Below are 24309 nucleotides of genomic sequence, written 5' to 3' on the forward strand. Positions count from 1 at the left end.
AAACATCAATGATGAGTGAGAATCGTTGATCAGCTAAGGCTATACTTCCTTTTAACGTGTTTCCCCCCCCTTAGGCTCCTTCATCTATTTTGTTCATGTCTGATAATTTTGTGGAACCTTATAAGTTATGTGATATAGTGAGAATGTTCTAATGCATAGGTTGCAAAAACACGATTGTTTGGAGTTGTTTTAAATCAAAATAGTGATTGCCTCTGGGGAAGTGAGAGAGGGAGTTGCTTGGGAAAAGGCATGAGGGAACTTTCTGGTGTGAAGGTGATGTTCTATATCTTGATAGGAGCTTGGGTTACACAAGTGTACACTTACATTTCTGCACTTCGTTGTGTGTAAATTTTACATGGAAAGAAAAAAACCATAAACAAATATTGAACTCTAGGTAACGATATGCATGCTGAAGTATTTGGGGGGAAGTATACTGGTGTCTGTAATTTACATTATAATTCACTAAAGATAAGATGGATTAACATGAATAGAGGGATGGATAGATGAAGAGATATGTGATAAAATAAATATAGTACCGTGTGGATAATATACTATACTTATTTTATATACAGCATTAATGGTAGAATCCAGGTAGTGCTTATATGGTTCTCAGTGTAAGATTATTTCAAATTTTCTGTATATTTGAAAATTTTAATAAGTACATATATAAAATTAAAAATATTATAATAAATTGTTGGGGAGAAAACCACTTTTCAAATGAATCAGTAATTTCATATCAATATCCTTTCCCCCCCTTAAAGGGTCTTTTAATGCTACCCCAGGCTCTAGTTAGACGATCCTGAGTTTAAATGACCTAAATTAAACAATTCAGAGAGATCTTTTCTTTCCTTAGCCAACCTGCAGTTTGGGAGGTTCCTTCCCTTAGACCAGTGGTTCTCAACCTTCCTAATGCTGCGACCCTTTAATACAGTTCCTCATGTTGTGGTGACCCCCAACCATAAAATTATTTTCGTTGCTACTTCATAACTGTAATTTTGCTACTGTTATGAATCGTAATGTAAATATCTGATATGCAGGATGTATTGTCATTGTTACAAATTGAACATAAGGAAAGCATAGTGATTAATCACAAAAACAATATGTAATTATATATGTGTTTTCCAATGGTCTTAGGCGACCCCTGTGGAAAGGTCGCTCCACCCCCAAAGGGGTCACGACCCACAGGTTGAGAACCGCTGCTTTAGACATTTCAAGCTAGTCTGAATGTCTCTCAGAGTTGAAGCTTGTCAAGAAAAACTCATCCCTTGTGTCTGTTTGAGTCACTGATAGTTATAGAAGTTAGTGTCGCCATCAGCCAAAGATTAAACTTTTCCTTTGCTCCCCCTCCCACCCCTGATGTACCCTTGATCAAATGGTATTAAGGAAATAGCCCCCTTTTTTGTTTTGTGCTTTGTTTTTAGTCTGTCATGTGTTTGAGATGCCTTGTATTTCTTTAACAAGTCACACTTGGTGCTTTCACAGCACTTTAGTTGCAGACAACTTCTCATTGAGCTGGTTTGAGTTCTGGCACTTGAGAGCATCTTCATTCTGAAGCTTATGGAATGTCGCTCTTGTATTTGGAGCAGACAGTTTATCTTTTCTTCATTGGTTAAGCCCAGCCCTTAGTGGTGCCCCAAATGAGTCTCATCCAACTTGTGTTTCAGAATGTAAGACCATTAGGAGTGCATGACTTCTTGTGTGGTAAAAGGGGAAAGCAATGAATTATGTTAGAACAATGAATTCAATTATGGGGATACTTAGTTGTATATAAAAAATTAGTAAGATAGCTAAAATTGTTTTGAATTATTTTGTTCTAAAAATATCATTTTCTCTAATTTTTATAACAATAATTATTCACAAGTTATTTTACACACTGAAAACAAGTTACAGTATTAAAATATATGTTTTTATAAGATTTAAATGAAATAAATGTTTGAAAAAAATGGAGTTGGAGGGCAGAAAGAGAGGGGAGTAGAATACTTCTTGAGTTGCACTTGAGCCATACTGTTATTTATATGTTAAGCCTCTAGCACTCAGTAATGGAGTATTTTTATAAAATCTGCAAAACTGTTGGGGAGTGGGAAGGGAGACATTTGATTGCTTGAGAGTTTTCCTAAAAGATTGGATCTATAAATTTACATGAATTCCTGAAACAGGCAGGTGTATGTGAGTGCCAAATAATATTAGAACTAACCAAGAAAAACTTGCTTTTCTGCATGACTGTGGTGAAAGCATTGGTTCTCAACAACTTTCACGTTTATAAGGATTTTTTAAAGGGACTAACTACACATTGGGCAAGCAACTATGTAGTCCAAAAACTATTGGCTGGATTTAACGCACTGGGGGCATGTGGATTCCTGAGAATGTCACACATTGTCTAAGCCAATAAATCGGTGTCTATTCTTGATACTAAATCTGATGTCACTGGCAGATTTTCCTCTTTATTAGAAGGGTGATATTCAGAAGGGCGAATATTTTTTCATGTATTTTGCTGTTTCTGTGATTGGGTTTTTTCTTTTTTAAGCTATGAAATATTACTGGCAAATCCCAAGAAAACTAGATCTGGATTTCATTTTGTCTCTTCAACTCTGTGTGATCTTGTGCACATTCCTGACATGTTACAAACAGCCTGTGTCTCTGAATGTGCAGTATCAGTTTTCAGTGGTGAAAGCCCCAAAAGGAAACAGACTGATTCTTCCATGCACAAACAGCTGGGCAGTTGTGGATGGAATTAATTGCTGATATATATTGGCTGTGTTTTTCTTCTCTTGTCATTTCCTTTGCAGCTGCGAAAGTGAAGTTTGACTTGAAAACAGACATTTCCAGCAGTGCAAATCCAAAAAGTATCAAGATGGCATTCTTCAGATATAATATCTAACTCTGCTACCTTGGAGTTATTCAGTTTTGGGGAAAGCAAACAGATGATTTATAATTACATATTATGGTTGAAAAATAAATCAGGCACTTGAACTATGGAAAGATTATTTTGGAATGGGTTGATTTATCTTATGGTAAGAGTGACCTCATAATTCAACAAAAGGCTAGATCAGTCATCACCCCCTCCCTAGGATCCTGAAAAACGATTTTTTAGACATCTCTCAAAATATCGAAATGGTCAATACTCCAGACTGATTTTATTGTTTCAGTGTGAGGGAGTAGCTGTTGATGAGGGTAATGTATCATTAAAAATAACATTTTCCTCTTTTCCCCCCAATCCTTTTCTATTGTTTGTTTTAAATCCTATGTAAATTATTATATAACTTATTTTTTACATGCTTGGGTATTTCACTGAGAAACATTTTTTATTTCATGAGTTATAAGAGTTTAGTTAAAAGTAATGGTTGTGTTTCTGAATGTGTATATTCAAAAAGTAGTATTGAGTAAAATCACTTTTTTAAAAATTTAAATTCTTTATTGTTTAAAGTATTACATAAGTCTCCTTTTCCCCCATTGTAAAATCACTTTTAATAATCAGATCTTTGGTGATAGTTTCAATAACTGATAAATTATTTTAGACACCATTGAAGATTTTTAGATATATATGTATGCATACTACTGAGTATCTTATTTAGAACTAAATAAATAAAATTTTAAATCAAAACTCAAGAAATTATTTTTAAAAGTTGGTAATTACAAACTTTTTCAAAGTATAGTATGCATATTAGTGATTTTCATCAAAATAATTTATGTGTTCATTTCAGTATTCTGCCAAAGGAAGCCCATAAATCAAATCCCGTATTTTTTAAGGCAGGACTTACTAGTTAGTTGATAAGAAAATGCTTTTATTGTTTCCGATTGCCAGGAGACCTAGAGCATTGGTAGAGAAGGGTAGGTAATGCTTATGTTCATGTTCAAATCCCCTGTTTTTGCCAAATGGGCCAAAGTAAAGTTCTAGAGTGAGCAATGTTACTGACACCTTGAGATATGTTGAAGCTGCTGTTGCTAAACTTAGAAGTTGGCATGGTTGGACTTCCTTTGTAGTAGTTCACTCACTTCCACCTAACATTCTATTTTGTTGGTTAAGCTTTGTGATATACCATGCATTTTATCTTTACTTTCTTCCAAAAAAAAAAAAAAAAAGAAAAGAAATTAGCCTGTATTTCATTTCATGGCAGGAAAACTGATCTACAAACATGAACTTTCCCCGTGTTTCTTTAAGGAGGATTAACCAGTTAATTTGGACTCTGAGGCCCTGAAAAATGTTATGGCAATATTAACGTGCAGTTTGCTCTCACTGAAGTCTGCCTGGGTGTGTTGTTTCCCCCAGAGTGGGCTCCACCCTTGCTCTAACCACAGCGAGTGTGGATATCTCGCTGTTTAAAACAAAGTTCATTTTTAGGGCAGCATTGCATCAGAATTGCCACACAAAACCAGCTTAAGAAATGCACAGCAGCTTCCATTTTTTTTGTAAGTAATGGATTGTCTATTGTAATTGTGATCATGCACAGCTTAGAGGGAAGCATAGATAAGATAGATGGTTAATTTTGTGCCAGCAGCTAGTAACATGCAATATGCTTCTTGGGGAGAAGCCTGTGGCTTTATCACTCAACTAAATTTTTTCCTATTCACTGTCGGCTCTGTTTTTCTTAAGTGATTTACTGAATTGTGTTTAATTGTTTTGGGGATGACTGACTATTTAAACTAAGGAAAATACTGGAATAGTGTTTTACTCTGAATTTATTGGAGTATTAATAGCATAATCTGGCAGTACTGTATTTGAGTCATCATGGCATGAACTTTGTGTGTAAGAGGGGTTCATTGAATTTTAAAAAAGGCAGCGTCTAAAGAGCCTTTATTTCCATTAGAATGATGCTTTGTCCTGTTGCTCTTGGGTATTTGTCAGAAGAGTTGGGGAAGGCTACAGCCCAAAGCTCTGTTCCATGCCTTATCTGTGCTTCTGTGTTCTTTCTAGAGTTTGTGACATGAACGGTAAGTTAAACTATAGGAAAACTATTGTTATTTAATGAGGTTCATGTTCAGCAGTTTTTTCTTTGCAAATGGGGTCTGACTTGCTCCTCTACACACACATTAGGGTTCTGTTTCTAGCTGGTTTTTAAATGCCTGTGAAGTGTTTAATTATGCGCTGACCAAAGTGGGCTGGTTGAGAGAGAGGATGTGCTTGGTGATGTCTAAACTGACTGTTTTCTTCCTCTCCTCTCGTGCATGTTCATTGTGTACACTTGTGGGGTAGACACACCCATTCTGTCCAAGCAAGTTGAACCACTTGCCCTAGATAAAATCAGAGCTGAATGTTGAAATTGGTAGATTTCAGCAAAGCTTGCAGGGGTGACATTGTGTCATCCTTTTTGGACTTGGACTTCTTAACAATTCCTTGCTTCAGTTTCCTCTTTGTAATTTGGTAGTAATTGTGTTTAGCAATTTTATAACGTCACTAGGGGCCCAGTGCATGAATTGGTGCACCTTAAAAGGAACTGTGGGGCAGGAGGCTGCAGTGGGCACAGCAGCAGGTCTCGGCCCATCCTCCACACCCCTGCCTGGCCCCTCCCTCTGCAGCCCCCAGTCCCCTGTCTGCCAGAAGCCCCACTCCTGCCACTGCTCCCACATACTGACAGTGTGGGCGCCAGCAGCGGGTGGGAGTGAGGCCGGTGCCATCAGCAAGTGCGAGCAGTGGTTGCTGCCCAGATCACCCCTCAGGAGCAGGGGGTGGTGGAGAAGCCCTCAGGGGGGTGATGGGGGCCAGCAGCCACCACTTGCACCCACTGATGGCGCCGAGTGATCGGGACCGGCACCAGGAGCTGGCAGCAGGTGCAAGTGGGGCTGGCACCGGCAGCAGGTGTGAGTGCCGGGCAGGACCGTGGCACACAGGAGCAAAGAATTTTTAGTAACCACTAGACAGTGACAGTGACTGGCGCCCTGCCTTGGTTTGGCGCCCCCAACTCACCTTCACTATCCTGCCACAGCCAACACCCACCATGTTCCGTGCTCTGCCGCCTGCTGCCGATGCCTGCCATGTTCCGTGCGAGCCCCCTGGTGGTCAGTACACGTCATTGTGACCCGTTGTTCGGTTGTTCTATTTGCATATTAGGGCCATAGATAGATAGATAGATAGATAGATAGGGATTAGGATTTAAGAATAAAGTAAAATCATTGTATCATAGAAAAAAAGCACTAGCCTAAGAATCAACAGGCTATTTCTTTGGACACTAGTATCTTCACCTGTAATATTAGGGATTTGGGTTAGCTCTCTAAGATCTTTTCCAGCTTAGAATCCTAATATTTTTGTAAAGACATACCTATTCCAGAACTACTAAAAGGATTATATTAGAATTGGTAAGAAATGTTTAGATACTAACCCAGAATCATTCTTATAAATGACATGAAAACCAAAGATTTGCTTTAAATAATGTATGTACTAGTATATCAGAAATTTTGGAAATTTGCTTTTTAATATCTGAGCAGTAGAATTAGCTACATAAATCTCAACAAGAAAATAATTTTCAAGTTGATACTAGGTAAATCTCTTATCACAAGTGTTGTGTAGCATTTCATTAATCATTGCCTGTACTCAGTGTAGTTATTAGTTATATCACCTTGGGTAAGTGGCTTTAAAACTTGCTTTCAATATGTTTTGTATCATGACCCAATACATACACCACATACCCACACTTAATCTCTGGAATAAATTTTTCTTACAGCTCAGAAAACACGGCTATTTTCTGTTCTTTGTCGTTTTTAAAAAATGTTGGTTTCCATCCACTGAGCTAGATAATTTCTACTGTCCATTTGAACTCTGGAGAATACAGTTAGATACTCTTACACTTTTAAAGTTGCTCTGGAGTACAGCTTGCCAACCAGTTTGCTGTTAAACATTGAAATTAGAAGGTTTTCTAAATAGATCTTATTTGTAACTTTTGAAGAAAGTCGATTAATATCCTCAATAATACTCCTATTTTTCTTATAATAATTATGTAATTATAAAAAATGGAGTGATTTTTTTTTTAACCACTTCCTATGGAGCTGCTCCCAAACCCCCTTCTTTTTACTCCAGTATGTTATGCACATTTTACCCAAGCCAGCCCAGCTACCTCATTCTTTTTAATGGCTGTATAGTACTTCAGTATATGGCTGGATATACTGTAATTTATTTATTCATACACCTTTTGATAGATATCTGGATTATATTCAAGTTTTTTCCTTTCTCCCCAGTCAGATATATTTATGCCATTAGTCTTCTACTTCCATTTTGGGGCAGAATCCAGAACCCAGGTGCTGTAAGAAAGGGGTGATAGTATTGTGTGGAAGTGGGGAACCCCTCACCAACTTCTCCTGTAGTTAGAATACCAAAGGTAGGCCCCTACTGTCACAGCCATTCACACATAGGTAAGCACTGCTCTAGGGGTCATTTTCCGGCAGATTAATGAGATGATGTTGAGTTCAGAGTTCAGTAACTTGAGTGTGAGATTATAGGTAGATCACCTATAAGCTCACCTACAGCTTCCTTGTTCCTCAGTTTTACCATCTATAAAATGAGATGTTGGAATAGACGAGTTCTAATGACCCTTCCAACTGTAATATTTACCTAGTATTTTTGTTGGAATATTGATTTAAGCTATATAACCTAAATTATATGAAGTTTCTATTATTTAATTGAAAACATCTTTTGTATATATTGTGTGGTCTGTAATTTATTTGACCTGCCATATGGCCTAAACTATGTGAAAGTTTAAGGATGTAAAAAAGGAAAGTTGAATATTATACTATATTTTACATAAACTCTCCTTTGTAAAATGTCGATTTCCAAGGCATAAAACCCATTCCAGAAGTAAAAGCAAGTCCTTTTATCAAACTTGAATACTTGAGGAGAAGATTCCGAGTGAGGTGATGTTTGTTTTTAAAACGGATCCTTGTAATTTTCAATGAATCTAACCATTCAAAGCTAATCCTAAGGGCTTAGAAACTTGGCTTCAGCCCCCTTGTTTAAATTGTTTTCACATTCTAGCCCTCTAATCCATCTCTTTGTTTCCCTGAATGCTAAAATTGATATTGCTTGACATAGCTAACATTTTCTGATTTGGTCCTGAGGAAGCAGCCTTAGAGGTGAACTGTACACCATCATCCTGCCAGCAAAGTTATCAAGTTACACAGCAACGTTATAAAGCCACTGAAGCAGGAATCTTTGCTGTCTCACACGTGGGCTGTTTAGCACTGCCTGTTTCACAATTTTATTCTTGTAATTCTGTCAAATGACACCTGTCCCGAAAGCAAAATGGCATAAGAACTTCAGCATTTGATTTGTGTAATTACAACAGGAAGATAAAAAGACATTTTTTGGCCTGGAGTGTGTATTTGTGTGCTGGTTACCCTAACTTCTTTGCAGAAGGCTTAACATACTTTGAATATGTATACTTCTCTAAAAGTTGAGATATTATTTATTATCCAAGTAATGTTAGATAATTTGCTACTGGTGTTCCATGTTAATTTTTATATCAATTGTTTGACATATGGTTCAGTTTATCAAACTGTATTGAGGACTTTGTAGGACCCAAACACTGCATTAAATGATGGGACCGACTGGATGGCAGAGGCAATCTCACTGAAGTCTACTAAGTGACAACTGTTCCTATTTCTTTCATTGTTGAACTTTTCTAATGTCCACTGGTAAGTGGAAGGGGCAGAGCAAGTTCTTCAAATTTCAGTCTTGAAAATGAAGCATATTTGCAATATTTAAAAGGGGGTTTTCGTGTCTTCCAAGGGCACTCACTGTCAGTTGCTGTGCAGGCACATTGTTCTGTATGTGTGTCCACATTAGTGAATCATTTTCTCACTAATCAAATTCTAAATGGAATAAGGTCGCGATGCTTGGACTCATTGAGCCTCGGTTTTAGCCTACTCAACTGAATCTGAGTTATAAAAACCTGTTGCAGACATCATACCTCAGATAGTCTAATGACTTAAACAATTACTTGTATGAAATTAACCTTGAAAATGGTCACACTATGTCTTGATGACACATCCTAATACCTTCTTTGTCAAGTTACCCCATCCATTGTGATATTTATGTCTAAGGAAATTCACTATAGTCAGAAATATACAGGATACTGCTGTCTGTCTACAGGATGTTGAACAACCTCTAAAACATTTTAAATCATTTTAGAAAAACAGTCCTTAGCAAAACTAGTCAAATAGCTTGTAGTTTGAGCTGAAGCAGAAAACCATTTTAAACAAGAGAGAGAGAAGAAAACCTTTAATCATGACTTTGGTCTGTTATGCAATCCCAGAAGGGACTGGCGTTTCTCCTTTGGAGCCCACCCAGCCTTTGGCTAGGGCCTATGACACACAGTGGGAATTCACTTCCTATCAGGAAACGCTGTTTTTCAATGTATTATCTTGTTGAGACAACCACAGTGAACAATAGGCTATTAATGTATTAGAACAACAAGTGTCATAACTAAGCCAATATTTGCTTTGTTTTGAGTGTTGCACGTTAAAAAAACACACATACAAAAAAACCTTTGGCTGGGCTTCAGAATATATTTGTACTCTTGACCATCAGTGACTGCTGAACATAAAAGCGATGACAGTTAAAAAGAACAAAAAAGAAAAATTGTTTTAATAATGATAATGAACTTTTGCAAGTTTATGCTCGTCCACAGAGAGACAATAATAAATTTAATAATCTCAAATATATCTTTCAAGTATGGGAAATGTCCATTTAAAAGTCTGTTTTGAGTTTTGGAAGCCACAGCAAGAAATGCCATAAAGAAAAAAAGCCTCCAACTCAAGTTTTCTTATGAAATATCAAACCCTCTTAATAGACATATAGCATTCAGTTTTGGATATTTATATTAAAAATAATTTTATAATACTGCTTATTTGGGAACTGACAGCTTTTTAAAAGCCGTTACTTTTCATATTGATTAGGAAGAAGAAAACTCCATTTAAGAGGTAGTTAATATCAAGTCACTATAATTATGTTAAAAGGAGTACAATAAAATTTCAGAGCTGGAAGCTAAACCTAGAGGTCGTCGATCAAACCACCTCACTTTGTATATGAATAACTTCAGACCTTATGTGTTCATTGAAATCTTTACTATCTTAATCCAAAATTCTGTTTATTAGCATTTCTCAACAGCTCTTGGAAATCTCACATTATCTTTTTTTAAAATATATTTTCATTTTGGAGAGAGAGAGAGAAACATCAATGATGAAAGGGAATCATCAATTGGCAGCACTGGGTATCAAGCCCACAACCCAGGGCATATGCCCGACCAGGAATCGAACTGTGATCTCCAGGTGCATAGGTCGACGCTCAACCAATGAGCCACACCAGCTGTGCAGTCTTTTTTGGCAGTTGTCGTAAAATGCTTTTACTGCCAGTTATCTTTCCGTGTGGTCATGTTTTAGTTCTCTCTTTGATTAAACTGGAAAGCCCTTAAGGGCAGGACCTAGACCTGTGCCTTATATTTCTTTATACCCTTTACTTAACATTTAGTGTTTGCTGATTGGTTGAATCAGTAGTTTTTTTGGGGGGGCGGGGGTTAAGATGACATTTTTGTAGCATTATTTGTACCTGGTCTCAAAACATTGCAGTAACTATAGATTTTTTAAAATTGTCATTTTATACCTTTATACTTTCTGTTGTTTTTTGTTTGTTTTTTTAATTGCTTACAGTATTACAAAGGGTATTACATATGTGTACTTTCTTGTGATTACTTTCCAGTCAGTTTAAGACATTTTAGATGCAGATTGCAATATACTCAACTATCTTGGATGTGTGGTAATTCTTTTATTTTTTAATATTTTATTGATTTTTCACAGAGAAGAAGGGAGAGGGACAGAGAGCCAGAAACATCGATGAGAGAGATCGATCAGCTGCCTCCTGCACGCCCCCCACTGGGGATGTGCCTGCAACCAAGGTACATGCCCTTGACCGGAATCGAACTTGGGACCCTTCAGTCCGCAGGCCAACGCTCTATCCACTGAGCCAAACCGGTTCGGCTTGGATGTGTGGTAATTCTGATCAAACCATGATTTGCCCAATTTTCAAGGGTTGCTCTAGGTTCTCTGCCCTAGTTTAAGACGAGTAGAGAGTGTGATGTTATGAATCAATAGTCCTATTCACCTCACTTCGTTTAATAAATCCTTATTGAATAACTTTAATTGGAAGTGAAGAGAGGAAAAAGATGTTGCAGGGGCAGACAGATATACTCAAATAATTTTAAAGCAACATACACTATGACAAAGTGCTTTGGGAATATCAAGGGGAAACAGGCTAATTTTGGTGGGGGAGATTGGGGAAACCATAATGGAAGGACTTGGCTTTTAAATTAAGACCTCCAATGTGGGTTAACATTTGGATAGATGAAGATTAGAGAGGAAAACAGGTTAAGTGTGTGAGAAACAAGGTGAACAAAGCTTTAGTCAGGGAAATAGCTTTTGTTTGAAGAGGCGTCATTTTCCTAAGTCTGTAGGAGATAGACTTGAAGCCTTCTTCGTTCTATTTTGAGAGCCCCCCCCAGGCTTGATTCCTAAGTGTTTTCTTTTAGGATGGGACTCTAGAATACTTCCTCTTTTCCCTTGAGGGGAGAACTAAGAAAATGATATTGTGGTAAGTTACAGTAGGTAGCTTTGTGCTTCTCAGTTGTAACCATGAACCTCAAGGGTTTAAGTATCCATACTATATTTTAGATGTTTGAAATAAACTTTCCACCGCTTTACAACTCTGTGAAACCCTTCCCTAACAATAGAGATCAAGAGTAGACACAAAATATTTACCAAACTCTGGAGAGCTACTTAAGTGGCTAAGCTCCATGAAGATTGCTTTTATTTGACAATAAAGTACTTGATGTGGGCTTTAAGTCCAGCTAAATGAGCACTATAGAACTAAGCTGTAAGTCTAGTCATTGTGGGCCTCAGAAAAACAAGAGTCCTACTGCAAGCCTGAGTTTAAAATATAGCAAGGAGTTTTAAGTGGTCCCTTCAGGCATGTGTTGAGTGGGCACAAAAAGCTGAGTTATATAGTTTACTCTCTCTAGTGAATTACCACAAAAGCTTGAAAGAGAAGCATTCCCGTTATTTAAAAATGGTATAAATGGTCCTAAATTCTTATGAAAACACATTTTTAAAAATATAATGAACAACATAAACTGGAACAAAAACAGAGTCAGAGACATTGAAGCATCGAACAGACTGTCCAACCTCAGAGGGAAGGCAGGGGAGGGGGGTAAAAGATCAACCAAAGGACTTATATGCGTGCATATAAGCATAACCCATGGACACAGACATTAGGGGGGTGAGGGCATGTGCTAGGGCAGTGGTTGGCAAACCGGCTCGCTAGCCACATGCGGCTCTTTGGCCCCTTGAGTGTGGCTCTTCCACAGAATACCGACTTCTGCCCCTGGGCCATGAAGTTTCAATCTCACTGTACATGTGCACCTGCACGTGGTATTTTGTGGAAGAGCCACACTCAAGGGGCCACAGAGCCGCATGTGGCTCGCCAGCTGCAGTGGCTCGACTACTGTAGGGGGTGGGAACAGCCGGGGAGAGGTCAATGGGGGGAAAAGGAGACATATGTAATACTTTAAACAAATAAAGAATTGAAATAAAAAAATAAAAATCTGTTAACCTTGAATGCATACCTACAAACCCCTTAAAATCAAGTAATTGGAGCTTGAGTCTTTAAGTGCTTTTCTTTCTCATAAAAGTTAACATTTTATATAATATGCTGAGCTTCTTAAATTAGTTTACTGCCAAAAGTTTTAGTTAAAGGACTTTTTAAATGAAGTGTATGTTTTAAATCTTTTTTTTACAATGACAGATCATATGATCTATATATCACATGCTACTCTAGATCCTGCAAAATGCCCCGAGTAAGATAAATTGAGGGACTTAACTAAGTCACATTTTCTTTTGGGACCTGTTTTTTCATTTGGAGCAAAGGGAGTATAGGACTGGATGTAATAATATCTTATATCCTATTACTCTCTAACAACTTTAAATTCTAAAGGTGCTATTTCTCTTTTGGTTCTAATTAGGCAATATTAGGGAAGGCAGTATTTATTTCTAAAGAAATGACTTTTGATTCTGCATAGGTGCTGTCCATCCACATTGTTATGCTGGTAAAATGCCTCCTAAAATAGATATTATTGGGATGGAAATTCCATTGGAACAATGTGTGTATTAGTTTTCTAGGGCTACCATAGCAAAGTAACACAAAGTGAGTGGATAAAAACAACAGAAACTTACTGTCTTACAGTTCTTGAGGCCAGAAGTCAAAATTCAGCAGAGTTGGTTTCTTCTGGAGGCTCTGAAGCAAATTGTTTTATACCTCTTTCCTAGCCTCTGGTACTGGCCAGCAATCCTTGGTATTCCTAGGTTTACAGATGCATCCATCATCACATGGCTCTCCCCTGTGTATCTCCTCTATGTCTCTGTGTCCACATCTTTCTCACTTTCCTCCTATAAAGACTCTAGTCATTGTGTCCTAATCCAGTATAACCTCATCTTAATTTGGTTACAAATTAAGACTATTTTCAAAAAGATCACATTTCTAAGGTAATGACATAAATTTTGGGGGATACTACTAAACTCGGTACAGTATGTAATGTTGAATTTCAAATCTAAAGATGGTTCATTTGAAAAAGCTAGTTTCACAAAAATAGTTTGTTTTTACAAAAACAGATTTCTGAGGTTGATAAATATCTCTTTTCATGGACTTCCACTTAAAACCATTATCAGATCTCTAAAATGACAAGTGATAACCAAATACTTTTAAAAGTTATTTCAAAGTACTATTATCTGTGTTCTATAAACTGCATGTTCATGGCTCAATAGTAGACTTCCCATGGGGAGAAGTGGGGCGTGGAGGAGGAGGCTCAGGGGAGAGACACACAGATGAGGCTATGGTGATCTTGAAATTCTCCATACTAGCCAAAATCTGAAGTAGGAACTCCTTCAAATCAGATTTCTTTGCAGTAATGATGTATTGAGTTACCTACAGCTTTTGGATTGACTTTGACAGCTGTATTTTATAAATTCTAGCTATAAAAGCCAAAAATCTTTAGCTGGAATACCTGAAATAGGAGATCAGATGAACTCTTGGGATTTACTCATACCCTGTGTTCTTTAACATTTTATTAGTATATATTTGAGTAGTTTTTAAAATAAGGAACTTTGCCTCATATTTTTTGTGCCCTTCCAACCTCCCTCTTGTCACTCACTGGTCACAGTGATCATATTAAGGATATACCTATTAGAAGTATTGTCAAATGAATTTTCTAGGTTAGCCTTTTGGGTGAATGTTTGATTTTGCAAAACTGAACTCATTTTTAATAATGAGCTTTGGAGGATTGTTTGCATTTCTTCAGACTTAGGAACCAGAATTTCTTGGTTTCTTCTGGAGGCTCTTAAATCTTAATGAAGCAAATTGTTTTATGCCTCTTTCCTAGCCTCTGGTACTTGCCAGCAATCCTTGGTGAAATAGGTAGATGTAAGATTGGAATTTCAGGGAGTTAAGTTTTCTATATTACTTGTATTCTGATATTCACTTTGGAAAGTTTCCCAGGTTTCTAGAGTAGATATGCAGAAATAGGTAAGATTGAATTTGACCTCAAACATTACTCTCAAGAAAATGTCAAAAGTAAAGGCTTTAAATTTTTAAGCTCAGTACTGGACAGATAATTGAGTAGACTTTAGTACATGAAGGTATGTGAGGGTTGATGTTTATTTAAGAAAAAAAATGCTTTGTGTCCAGAAGGACTTACATACCAAATAGTAAAGAACCAAAGACTTAAGGTATCTCCAGAAATTGAGCGCAATGAATCTTTCTTTAAAAATCATAATCTCCAGTGATTCCATTTTTTTGAAACCTCTCATTTATCATGAGCTGTCAAATTCTGGATCGTTTCCTGCATCTCAGTTTTTAAAATTTCACTGATACCAGGGGACTTAACAGAAACTAAATGTCTGAGAGACACATTGGAGTAATCAATCCACTTGTCTTTGTCAACTTTCTCTTAGGGACAGGTTGGGGCGGGGGAGGGGGGGTCCTTTTGTTTTTCCCCCCAACCATTTCCGAAAGCTCCGTGTTGTAGACAAATGATAACTGAGGAAATATATACAAGGCATTCGTCATATTTTGAAGAAAGGAGGGTCAAGGAACCAAGGCATATGTTTTTGGATTCTCAAGATATGTGAAGGATTATCTCTCTATGGTTGATTGTTTTACTCATCATTTTATAAGACTATATGTTAGTTTATTGAAAAATCCGTTTCTTGTTTGCTTTTCCAAATGATTCATATTGGGAACAATTTGAGCTAAGTCTGGGCAATGATTAAGCTTGGACTTTAGAAAATACATTTCCTCTGAACTCTTTATACATGTTTTCAAATTTGTAACTCTGCCCTTTGCATGGCCATTATCATTGTTAAATTTGTAATGAAGGATTTTTTTTTTTTCAAGTTACCAGTGACCGTTACTTCCATTCCTACCAATGTCTAAGCAAGTAACTGCCTCTCTTCTCCCTAACCCTTACTCTTCAAATATAGAAATCCAGCTCACACGTAATGTTGATCAATGAAATATTCTTCATTACTTATTGGCACTTTAGTAAGAAAGAGGTTAGATTCATCCTCTGCTTAATACAGCAGTGAATGCCTATGGTCTTTGAAACACCCTGCTGAATGTTGCCCTAGCAAGCATCTACTTGAAATTTTTGCTCTGCACTTACATTTTGAACTATGTATATTATGATTGCATGTAACTACTACTATATGTCCCAATTGTACAAGTACAGGATGTATTTTTCATGTTTGTTAAAATAGTTGATCAGTTCACAGTGTTATTTTTATTTATAAGACAAAGTCAGAAACCAAAATACTCTCATAGTTGTGCCCTCCAATTTTTCTTTTCTCTGTTGTTGTTTTTTTTTTTTTTAAATGAATGCTGATCCAGCTGTCAGCTTCCATTAAGTATAGGACACTTAGTAATGTAATGGGTTGTTGTTACTGCTACTAGTTTATTTTGTTATTGTTAGTATTTTTTCTTTAAATTGAATTTTTAACTAAGACTCAGATTAATAATATCTTTTACTAATCAACTGTAGATTCATTGTTCCCTAGACTTTTAAATTGAACATTATAATTTATACTTTTATTTTAAAGATATACTTAACAAATCATTTCAAAACAACAAAAAGGATTCAGAAATTTTAAAATGATTTGGATCCATCTTAAGATTTTGGCAGTAGGCCAGACAGAGTTACGGTTCTACATTTTTATAGCCCTACATGTTTTTTAATTTTACTACTTTGAGAACATTTACTACATATATTTTGGTGCTGAATATTGTGATCCTATATTTCCAGGCATCACAATAAAGAAAGGCCATAATCAAGGTTGTAATAGCTATGTATACTTTTGGGAAATGACAGTCCTTGGAGCTATTCCATCTTTTTTTGCCAACTCTTCCACACCTATTAATATCTGTAACCATGAATAATTCCTCATTTGAAGAGCATTTGGTTATCTGAGGCAAATTATGAAACCTCAATTTTTTTTTTATTATGAAGTGGGGATGCTACCAACATAATCTTTTTCTGAGGGTTGGTTTGCTTCATTATAAATAGTTAAAGGCCATCAACTCTTTCAAAATGATGCCAAATTAACTTGAGTGGTAAAAGTGTAAACTTCAACATCATTTATTATTACCTAGAGCACAATCAATGTCATTTTGATAACCTCTTATTAAGACATAGTAGTCATCTGGTGCTTGAGCATTTATAGCTTTAGAAAAAGCACTCAACATCTCTGAGTATAATTTTGTCTCATCTATACAATGTGATCCTGGAATATTCCAAGACAGCTGTCATAGAATCAATAGCATTATAGCAATAAGTGCTTTGTGGGATAATTAAATCTTCCATTGGGCACTTAGAAAGTGATATTTGTATTGATCAGTTATACTCAATGCCAATTTATTTGTTTTACATTTTCCTTGACTTCTATCTACTTTTTCAGATCTATTGATTTCATGTCAGTTATATATAAAAATTTGGCTACCAGTTGAAACTACTTCATGTCTTTTCAAATTTAAAATGAATAAAATTTCACTGACCAATATGAGGATGTGACTTGTCATAGTTTGTGCTGAGTCCAATTTGTTTCCTAGAACTTTAAATACCTTCACAGTGTTATAGTAACTTTCATTAAGAAAAATTCTAACTCAGTAAACAAGCTGTTGTTACCAAATGTCCTTCTGAAGTCTTGGCTTATCTGATTATTGTTTTAAATATAGAACATTAGGCCTGGTACTTGAAAGTAGAGCCATCTTGTTGCTAATATTCTATAGAAAGCTGTTAAAACTGCCAAGAATTTTAAGTTTGGAAAGACGTTTCATAAGTAATAACTTTTCATAAGATTGTGTTTACCATTCCCAGACTAGAAATAATAGAAACCAGATTTATATAGAAGCTGTGATATAGTAAAATAATTCAATTCAGCTGCCGCTTATGGAGCATTCTACCACTATGAGGACTACAAACATGAGCAAAGAGATCTGGACAGTTAAACTAGAAGTAGATAAGAGGAAAAAAAAATCTGACATTGAGTTATACAGATGGCACTTCCTAAGTGGCCAAATGGAGGAGAATTTAATTATCCCACAAATCACTAAGACCTATTTCTATAAACTGTCATAAACATTTAAAATATATAAATCAATGAATCATTTATTTTCTTCTGTCTCTTTAGCACATATTCATTTTCCCCTTGTTCACCAACTCTCTCCTCACTCCTCTGTCCTCTCTCCCTCCCCCCCTCCCTCTCTTCTTTTCCTTTTTCTGTTTCCCATCTGACCATCACTTGAATTTCTAGAATAGTGTTTTTCAAACTGTGGGTCACAACTCATTAGCAGATTATGAATCAGTTTGACCCACATTTTTTAAAAACTGAAAATATTAGAATATACCACATAGGAAAGTATCATGTCATGAATTTATTTGTCATATATCTCATCTATTTTATGTGGTTATAACATAAAGTATATTTCTATTGCTGATTGCCATTTTTTAAAAGTTTGAAAGCTACCATTCTAGGGTGTTCCATCTATTTGTATCTTGAACCTAATGTTCTTTAAACATACATGTTGAATAGTTACTGCATAAATATTTGGATAACATTTTTAAAACTAGAATTTTGTTTATGCTTGATATCTTGTGTCTAATCTCCATGGCCAGAGGAAACCCATAGTGCTGACAATTTTTATAACATTACTTTAAAAAAAATCTATTTTCCACAGCATTTTCAATTCAAAGAACACTGTTAAAAGACTGGTTTTTTTGTAATAGAGTTTATACTGGTTTGCTCTGGCTTATATTGCCCCGAAGCCTAGGTAGGAAGCCTGACTGTGTGTAGCGGTGGTGTGGTACTGAAAATAGGATTAGATCATTGTAAAGAGAAGGAGCCTGGGAACTGAGTTGTCTGACATATCACCTGAAAACAGAAATATTTATGTTAGGTTTTGTTGTTCAGGGTTAAGAGGAACTAGAATCTATCATTTACTTCTCTTAAAACATTCTTCTTGTAAGGCAGTATAGTAAAGATGTAAGACTCTCATATTCTAATTGAATTGTTTTATTTTTAACCTGTTATGTTTTGAGAGTTTCTTATATATCATACATACTAGTCCTTTGTAGGATCTGTGGTTCGCAGATTTTTTCTCATGGTCTGTAGCTTGTTATTTTAATCTTAACAGATTTTTGCAGACAGATATTTTAAATTTTGGTAAAGTCTAATATATCATTTTTCCTTTATAGGTCATGGTTTTGTGTCAAATCTAAGAATTCTGCCTGGCTCTAGATCTGAAGATTTTCTCTTACTTTTTTTCTAAAAGTTTTATAGTTTTACACTTCAGTTTGTGATTCATTTTGAGTTCATTTTTTTATTGTGGTAAAATACACAGAACATAAAATTTACTATTTTAACCATTTTAAAGTGTGCAATTTAGTGGCATTAAGTATATTCACAATGTTGTGCAGCCATCACACTCTCTAGAATGAGAACTTTTTTATCACCCCAAACAGAAATTCTAGCACTCATTAAGCAGTCTCTCCTCATCCCGCCTTCCCCTGAATAATATTCCATTATGTGGATAATACTACATTTGTTGTTTATCCATTCATCAGTTGAGGGAATTTGAGTTGGTTCCACCTTTTGGCTATTGTGAATAGTGCAGCTCTGAACATTTCATGTACAAGGTTTTTTCTATCTAACTTACGTCACTTAGCATAATGCCCGCAAGGTCCACCCATGTTGTTGAAAGTGGCAGGATTTCCTTCTCTTTATGGCTGAATAGTATTCTGTTGTATATATATTACATTTTTAAAAATCTGTTCATTCATCAACACTTAGTTTGTTTCTATTATCTTGGCTATTGAAAATAATGCTGCAAACTTCTCCCATATTTTTCTGAATTTTGTTTATGTTCAGATAATCTTGTGGATCCTAAACGTTTTCAAAGTTTGAAATATAGTTCAATCTGTAGTACTTAGTGTACAGAATTGCAGATAATCAGTTGTGCTTATGATTGGCTTAAAATCTATGTAAAAGGAGAAGTTACTATTCTAATTCTTTATTCTGTATCCTTTATATAAATTCCCAATTCTTATTCCATGTGCATAAAACTTTGAAACTTCTTCTTTTAAAAAGCCAAGTTAAATAATGAGCTTTTGAAGTTTTAAAAGGGTCAGAGTGCGGTGAGTCATTCCTAATCTTATTTACCTTTTTTGGTGTCATTTCCTCATTTTTTTATAAATGCCATAAGCTCCAATTGTTAAATATTTAGGATAGAATGTAGACTAAACGTTTCAAAATTTTGGAGTCCTCTTATTTTTTATGATATGTGAAAAAGTATGTGTCATTGTAAAGTGAACTAGGAGACAGAAAATCATGACTTGGAATATTGCCCCAGACATAAGCAATATGAATTGGGGCAGGATTCTTAATCCACTGAACATCTCAATTATCAACCTGAACTTATAGCTGCAAAGATAAAATCAGAAAGATTTAAGAGATGGTATAAACTACAAAGTGTTATACACATATAGTATGTTCTTTTATTATTTAAGTAGGTGGTTAGAAGTAGCTTTCTCTTTACCTTACTCGAAAAATGTGTTAATCATAACGAGTTCTTCAAACTATAAGCTTTTACTTATTAATGTTTCACTTATCAGCTTCTTAAACCAATGCTGGGAAAACGAAATGAATCTACCACAATTCTTTACTTTTTGCTGTGTTTTCATAAAATTATTTTATAAACATCTCAAACTTGTTATCTAACCCTATTCTTCATTAAACTAAATAGTGCTTTTGGAATTAAGAAATAGGTAGAATCCAACTAAAGGCAATATTTGTGGACTGTCTTTTAAAAATGGCTTAAGCCAGTGGCCTACTGTGGCAAATGAAATAGGATTGATTTCTTTGTTAAGTGATATCCCAGTTATTAATCAAGTACTCACTTAGTCTGTAGTTGGCCATTTAAAAGTCAGCATGACATAATAAACAGCTTCTAAGAAAATAATGTTCCAAAGATTGATTAGGCCTCTAGACATGTGATAACCCAGCTGGATATGAGAAAAAGGAAAGGTTTTTTACAGTTGGTGCTCTGTATACCACTTTTTTTTATATATAGCAAAATAATGGTAAAGACCATAGGTTGGTAAGTCAAACTAATAGCAATACAAAAAAACCCACAAATTTTTGAAGAATATAATATGGCCAGAGTTACTCCACTAGTAGTAGATGTTGTATAAAAAGAAGAAATTTTAAAAAAACAACTTTGAAGAACACATTTAATTATCACTCATTCTTTAATTGTTTTTTCTTTCAATTTTTAAAATAATGACAGGATGTGGAAGGCTCAATTATATAAAAGCTCATTTTTTACATTTTTTTCACTGATTAATTGATTTCTAGTCACAAAATCAGAATTTCATTTAAGTGGTATCATATAAAGTGTTTTTTAAGCTATATTTCCTGAATTTTCAGTGTAGTACACTAAAGTAATTTAGATAGCTTACAGAATGTTGTATATGAAATTAATGTTGCAAGAAGAAGGAAATAATTTCAATGTGTTTTGCAAAAAATCATTTTTAAACAATGAGTTTACACTTCTAAGACCAGAATTAATGCAAGAAGTTTTAATGTCTTATAAGTTTGCGTGGGCTAAGTTGGGTCAAGGCAGCTTTAGAGATGAACTCTATCACAGAAGACTAATTTGTTAGAGACAAATTGGTTGTTAACTGTGTTTAAAAGGTGAGACCAGATGTCCCTGGTCTTTATCAGGGATTCAGATCTCTAAGATGAACATGACCTTTTTTGCCTTTCCCCTTCTGGATCGAACTAGAAAAGTGTTCCGTTGGGACTTTGAGGTTGTGGAATTTGCAGAGTTGTGGGTCCACAGAAACTTCTCTCCCCTTAGATTTTGACATAAATGGAAAAAGAATACTTGGATGTTTTACATTTAATTCCCCTTATTAAGAAGTGATTATTCCCACCAGACAAATAATTACTTAAAAAATGCCACTTTGTAGTTAGTCAAAATGGTCTTTTGTTACCCACTCATTAATACTGAACAAGTTGTACGAGTGGAAGTCACGATCCGTAGAGAAAATTATGTTAAGCAAATCCATTTTTACAATTTCTTTTTTGTTTCCTTTTCTGGTTCCTTCTTGCACATTTTTGCATTTTCTATACTCAGTTCAAAAGAACAACTAGGAAAAGGAATACACCATCAGTGGTCTTCCTTTCTCTTGATTTAGGCTTACTACCATGTCACTTCTAAAAACTTGAGGAAGCATTCCTTTAGTTGGCAGTGACTATTGCTCTCTGCTAGGTCATTGCTCCTCTAAGTGTGGTTCAGGATCTAGTACCAGTCTGCACATTGGACTGTCTGTGACAAGTACAGACTGATATTATGTGTTTAGAAACTTATTGGAGTTTGACATTGCCAGGACATCTAAATGCATAATTTTGTATTTTACAAAAATATTGGCTCACAGTAAGTTGGAGAAGGCCACCCATAGACAACTTGAAAAGCACCAAGCTAGATGACTTCCACTTCTAACACAGAGATCCCAGGTGGGGGTGAGGGAGGAATATTAAATGACTATCCTGTTGATCTAGCTATAGTTAGTTAGGTGCTCAGTTGTAGCAAAGCCCAAATGAATTTGTTTCCCTAGCATGAAATCAAGACTAACCCTTAGTATCAGTGATAATCATGATAATTAAGTGAATCAGCTGTTCATGTGGTTTTTGAATAGCTTTTCATTGTTTCTTTACTTGGATTTTTGAAGTACCGTCTTGCTGAAGTTATGTAATCTAGCAATCTTAGTAATTACTACATTTTCCCTGGGAACTTGTTGAATCATTTAAAAATCTTTTTTTTTAAAATATATTTTATTGATTTTTTTTACAGAGAGAAAGGGAGAGAGATAGAGAGTTAGAAACATCGATGAGAGAGAAACATCGATCAGCTGCCTCCTGCACACCCCCCACCGGAATCGAACATGCCCTCGACCGGAATCGAACCTGGGACCTTTCAGTCCGCAGGCCGACGCTCTATCCACGGAGCCAAACCGGTTTCGGCCATTTAAAAATCTTAAAGCATGTTTCCCTCATGTCAGTAAATTATGTTCACTACAAAATGTAGTGGGTCTTAAATCTGGCCAACGTTTGGTCTAACAAAATCATAACTGAGAAAAAAGAGCTCTACTGACAGTACTTACTAATTGTGAAAATTTGCCATTTTAGATGTGGCGTATGTATTTTGATCATTACTTTCTTTAAAAATTGAACAGCAGTTGGTGACATTATTAAAATTGAACCACAAGCTTCCATTAGCTCTGAAAATATCAATTTCCAATTTAGCATTACAATCTAAGGCATTTTTTACCTTAATTAAAAAATTATCTGATATTTTTTTGAGAAGTTACTTTTTAAAGAAAGCTACCACTTAACTCTAGGGGTTGGGGGAGGGAGGAGGTTCTGCTTGACCCATGTAAATTTTAATTTCATAATGAATTTACCTTACCATTAATGTCCTTCTTTGTGTTTATTAATACAGATAAGGGGAATCAGCAGGCTTGAAGCATGAGTTCAGATGCCAGCCAAGGCGTGATCACTACTCCTCCTCCTCCCAGCATGCCTCACAAAGAGAGGTATTTTGACCGCATCAATGAAAATGACCCAGAATACATCAGAGAGAGGAACATGTCTCCTGATCTACGACAAGACTTCAATATGATGGAACAGAGGAAACGAGTTACTCAGATCTTGCAAAGTCCTGTGAGTTGAAATAATAAGAAGGCTATACTTTTTCTTCTTTGGAAACCTTGATATAATGAGGTCAGAGGTATCTTAACTCTCAGTTTAGGAGAGGGATGGAGGAAGAGTGATTAGTTGCCCCCAATCTTGCAGAAGCAAAATGCACACCTAATTTAAATATTTAATTTGCAAGGCTTTAATAACAAAATAGTATTGTCTTGGTGGTGTCAATTTTCTTTGGGTGATTTCTGAATGTAATGCTTCATTGAAAGATGCTTCTGAGCTAAACGACATCCAATTCAGACTGAATATCTCTGAAGAAATGAAAGTCATTACTGAAGTGTTAGAAACCAAGAAAGGAGTGAGGTATATCTCATGCACATGTTTTCTTCTTCCTTTGGGTACCTTGACAATCAGAGCAGCATAGGAAGACGTAAGGTTTTTGAGGTCTGAGATTAGGCAGCCTCGTGTTACATATATCTAATGCAGACACACGTGCATGCATACACACCAAACTAATTAGATTACAAGTGGACTACAATCTAAACTCAAGATGAAAATTCTGTCTGCACAGTAGTATCCAAACCTTACAAATTATATTCAAGTTTTTTTTACCCTTAGTGAAATTTCAAAGGTCATGTATAAGTAATAGAAAATGAGAGAACAGCTTAATTTAAGATGCAAAATTAATTCATAACTTTATGTAAAACGAAGGTCATGGTCCCCTTAAGGCAGACAGAGCTCAGCACACATAGACACATGATGCCCAGGTTAGGGTTATATTAGGTTTCCAACTTAGGTACTAAAATAAGCACCGAGACATAGAACTGCCTGGGGTGGCCCTGGTAAATCATTTTTGTTGTGCCCTTGTGAATTTAATCACAGAGGTTAAGTCCAAAGCCAAAGGGGAATTCCACTCTGAGCAATTCTTCTATACTAGTGGCCTAGATAAAAAGCAAGTACAAGTTATAAAAGCAGTGCAAGCTTTGAGAAATTTAAGTATAGCTTAAATTTATTTTGTTATTACTA

The 24309-nt window shown here is 35.7% G+C and overlaps 1 protein-coding gene across 7 annotated transcripts in view; it reads left to right on the plus strand.

Moving 5' to 3' along the window:
• ADD3 (adducin 3) overlaps positions 1-24309 on the plus strand; it is a 127377-nt gene that overhangs the window by 74062 nt on the left and 29006 nt on the right. For 5 of the 7 annotated variants that reach the window (XR_009448259.1, XM_059661348.1, XM_059661346.1 and 2 more), the window contains one exon: positions 23081-23301. Coding sequence is in view for 5 of the 7 variants with exons in the window: in XM_059661348.1 (XP_059517331.1) it covers positions 23107-23301 (195 nt within the window). In the remaining 2 variants the exon portion in view is untranslated. Of the gene's footprint in view, positions 1-4326; positions 4408-23080; positions 23302-24309 lie in introns of those variants that run through there. The other 2 variants (XM_059661347.1, XM_059661350.1) reach the window with 2 other exon arrangements.

Source organism: Myotis daubentonii, chromosome 13 (assembly GCF_963259705.1).
Source record: "Myotis daubentonii chromosome 13, mMyoDau2.1, whole genome shotgun sequence".
NCBI lineage: Eukaryota > Metazoa > Chordata > Mammalia > Chiroptera > Vespertilionidae > Myotis > Myotis daubentonii.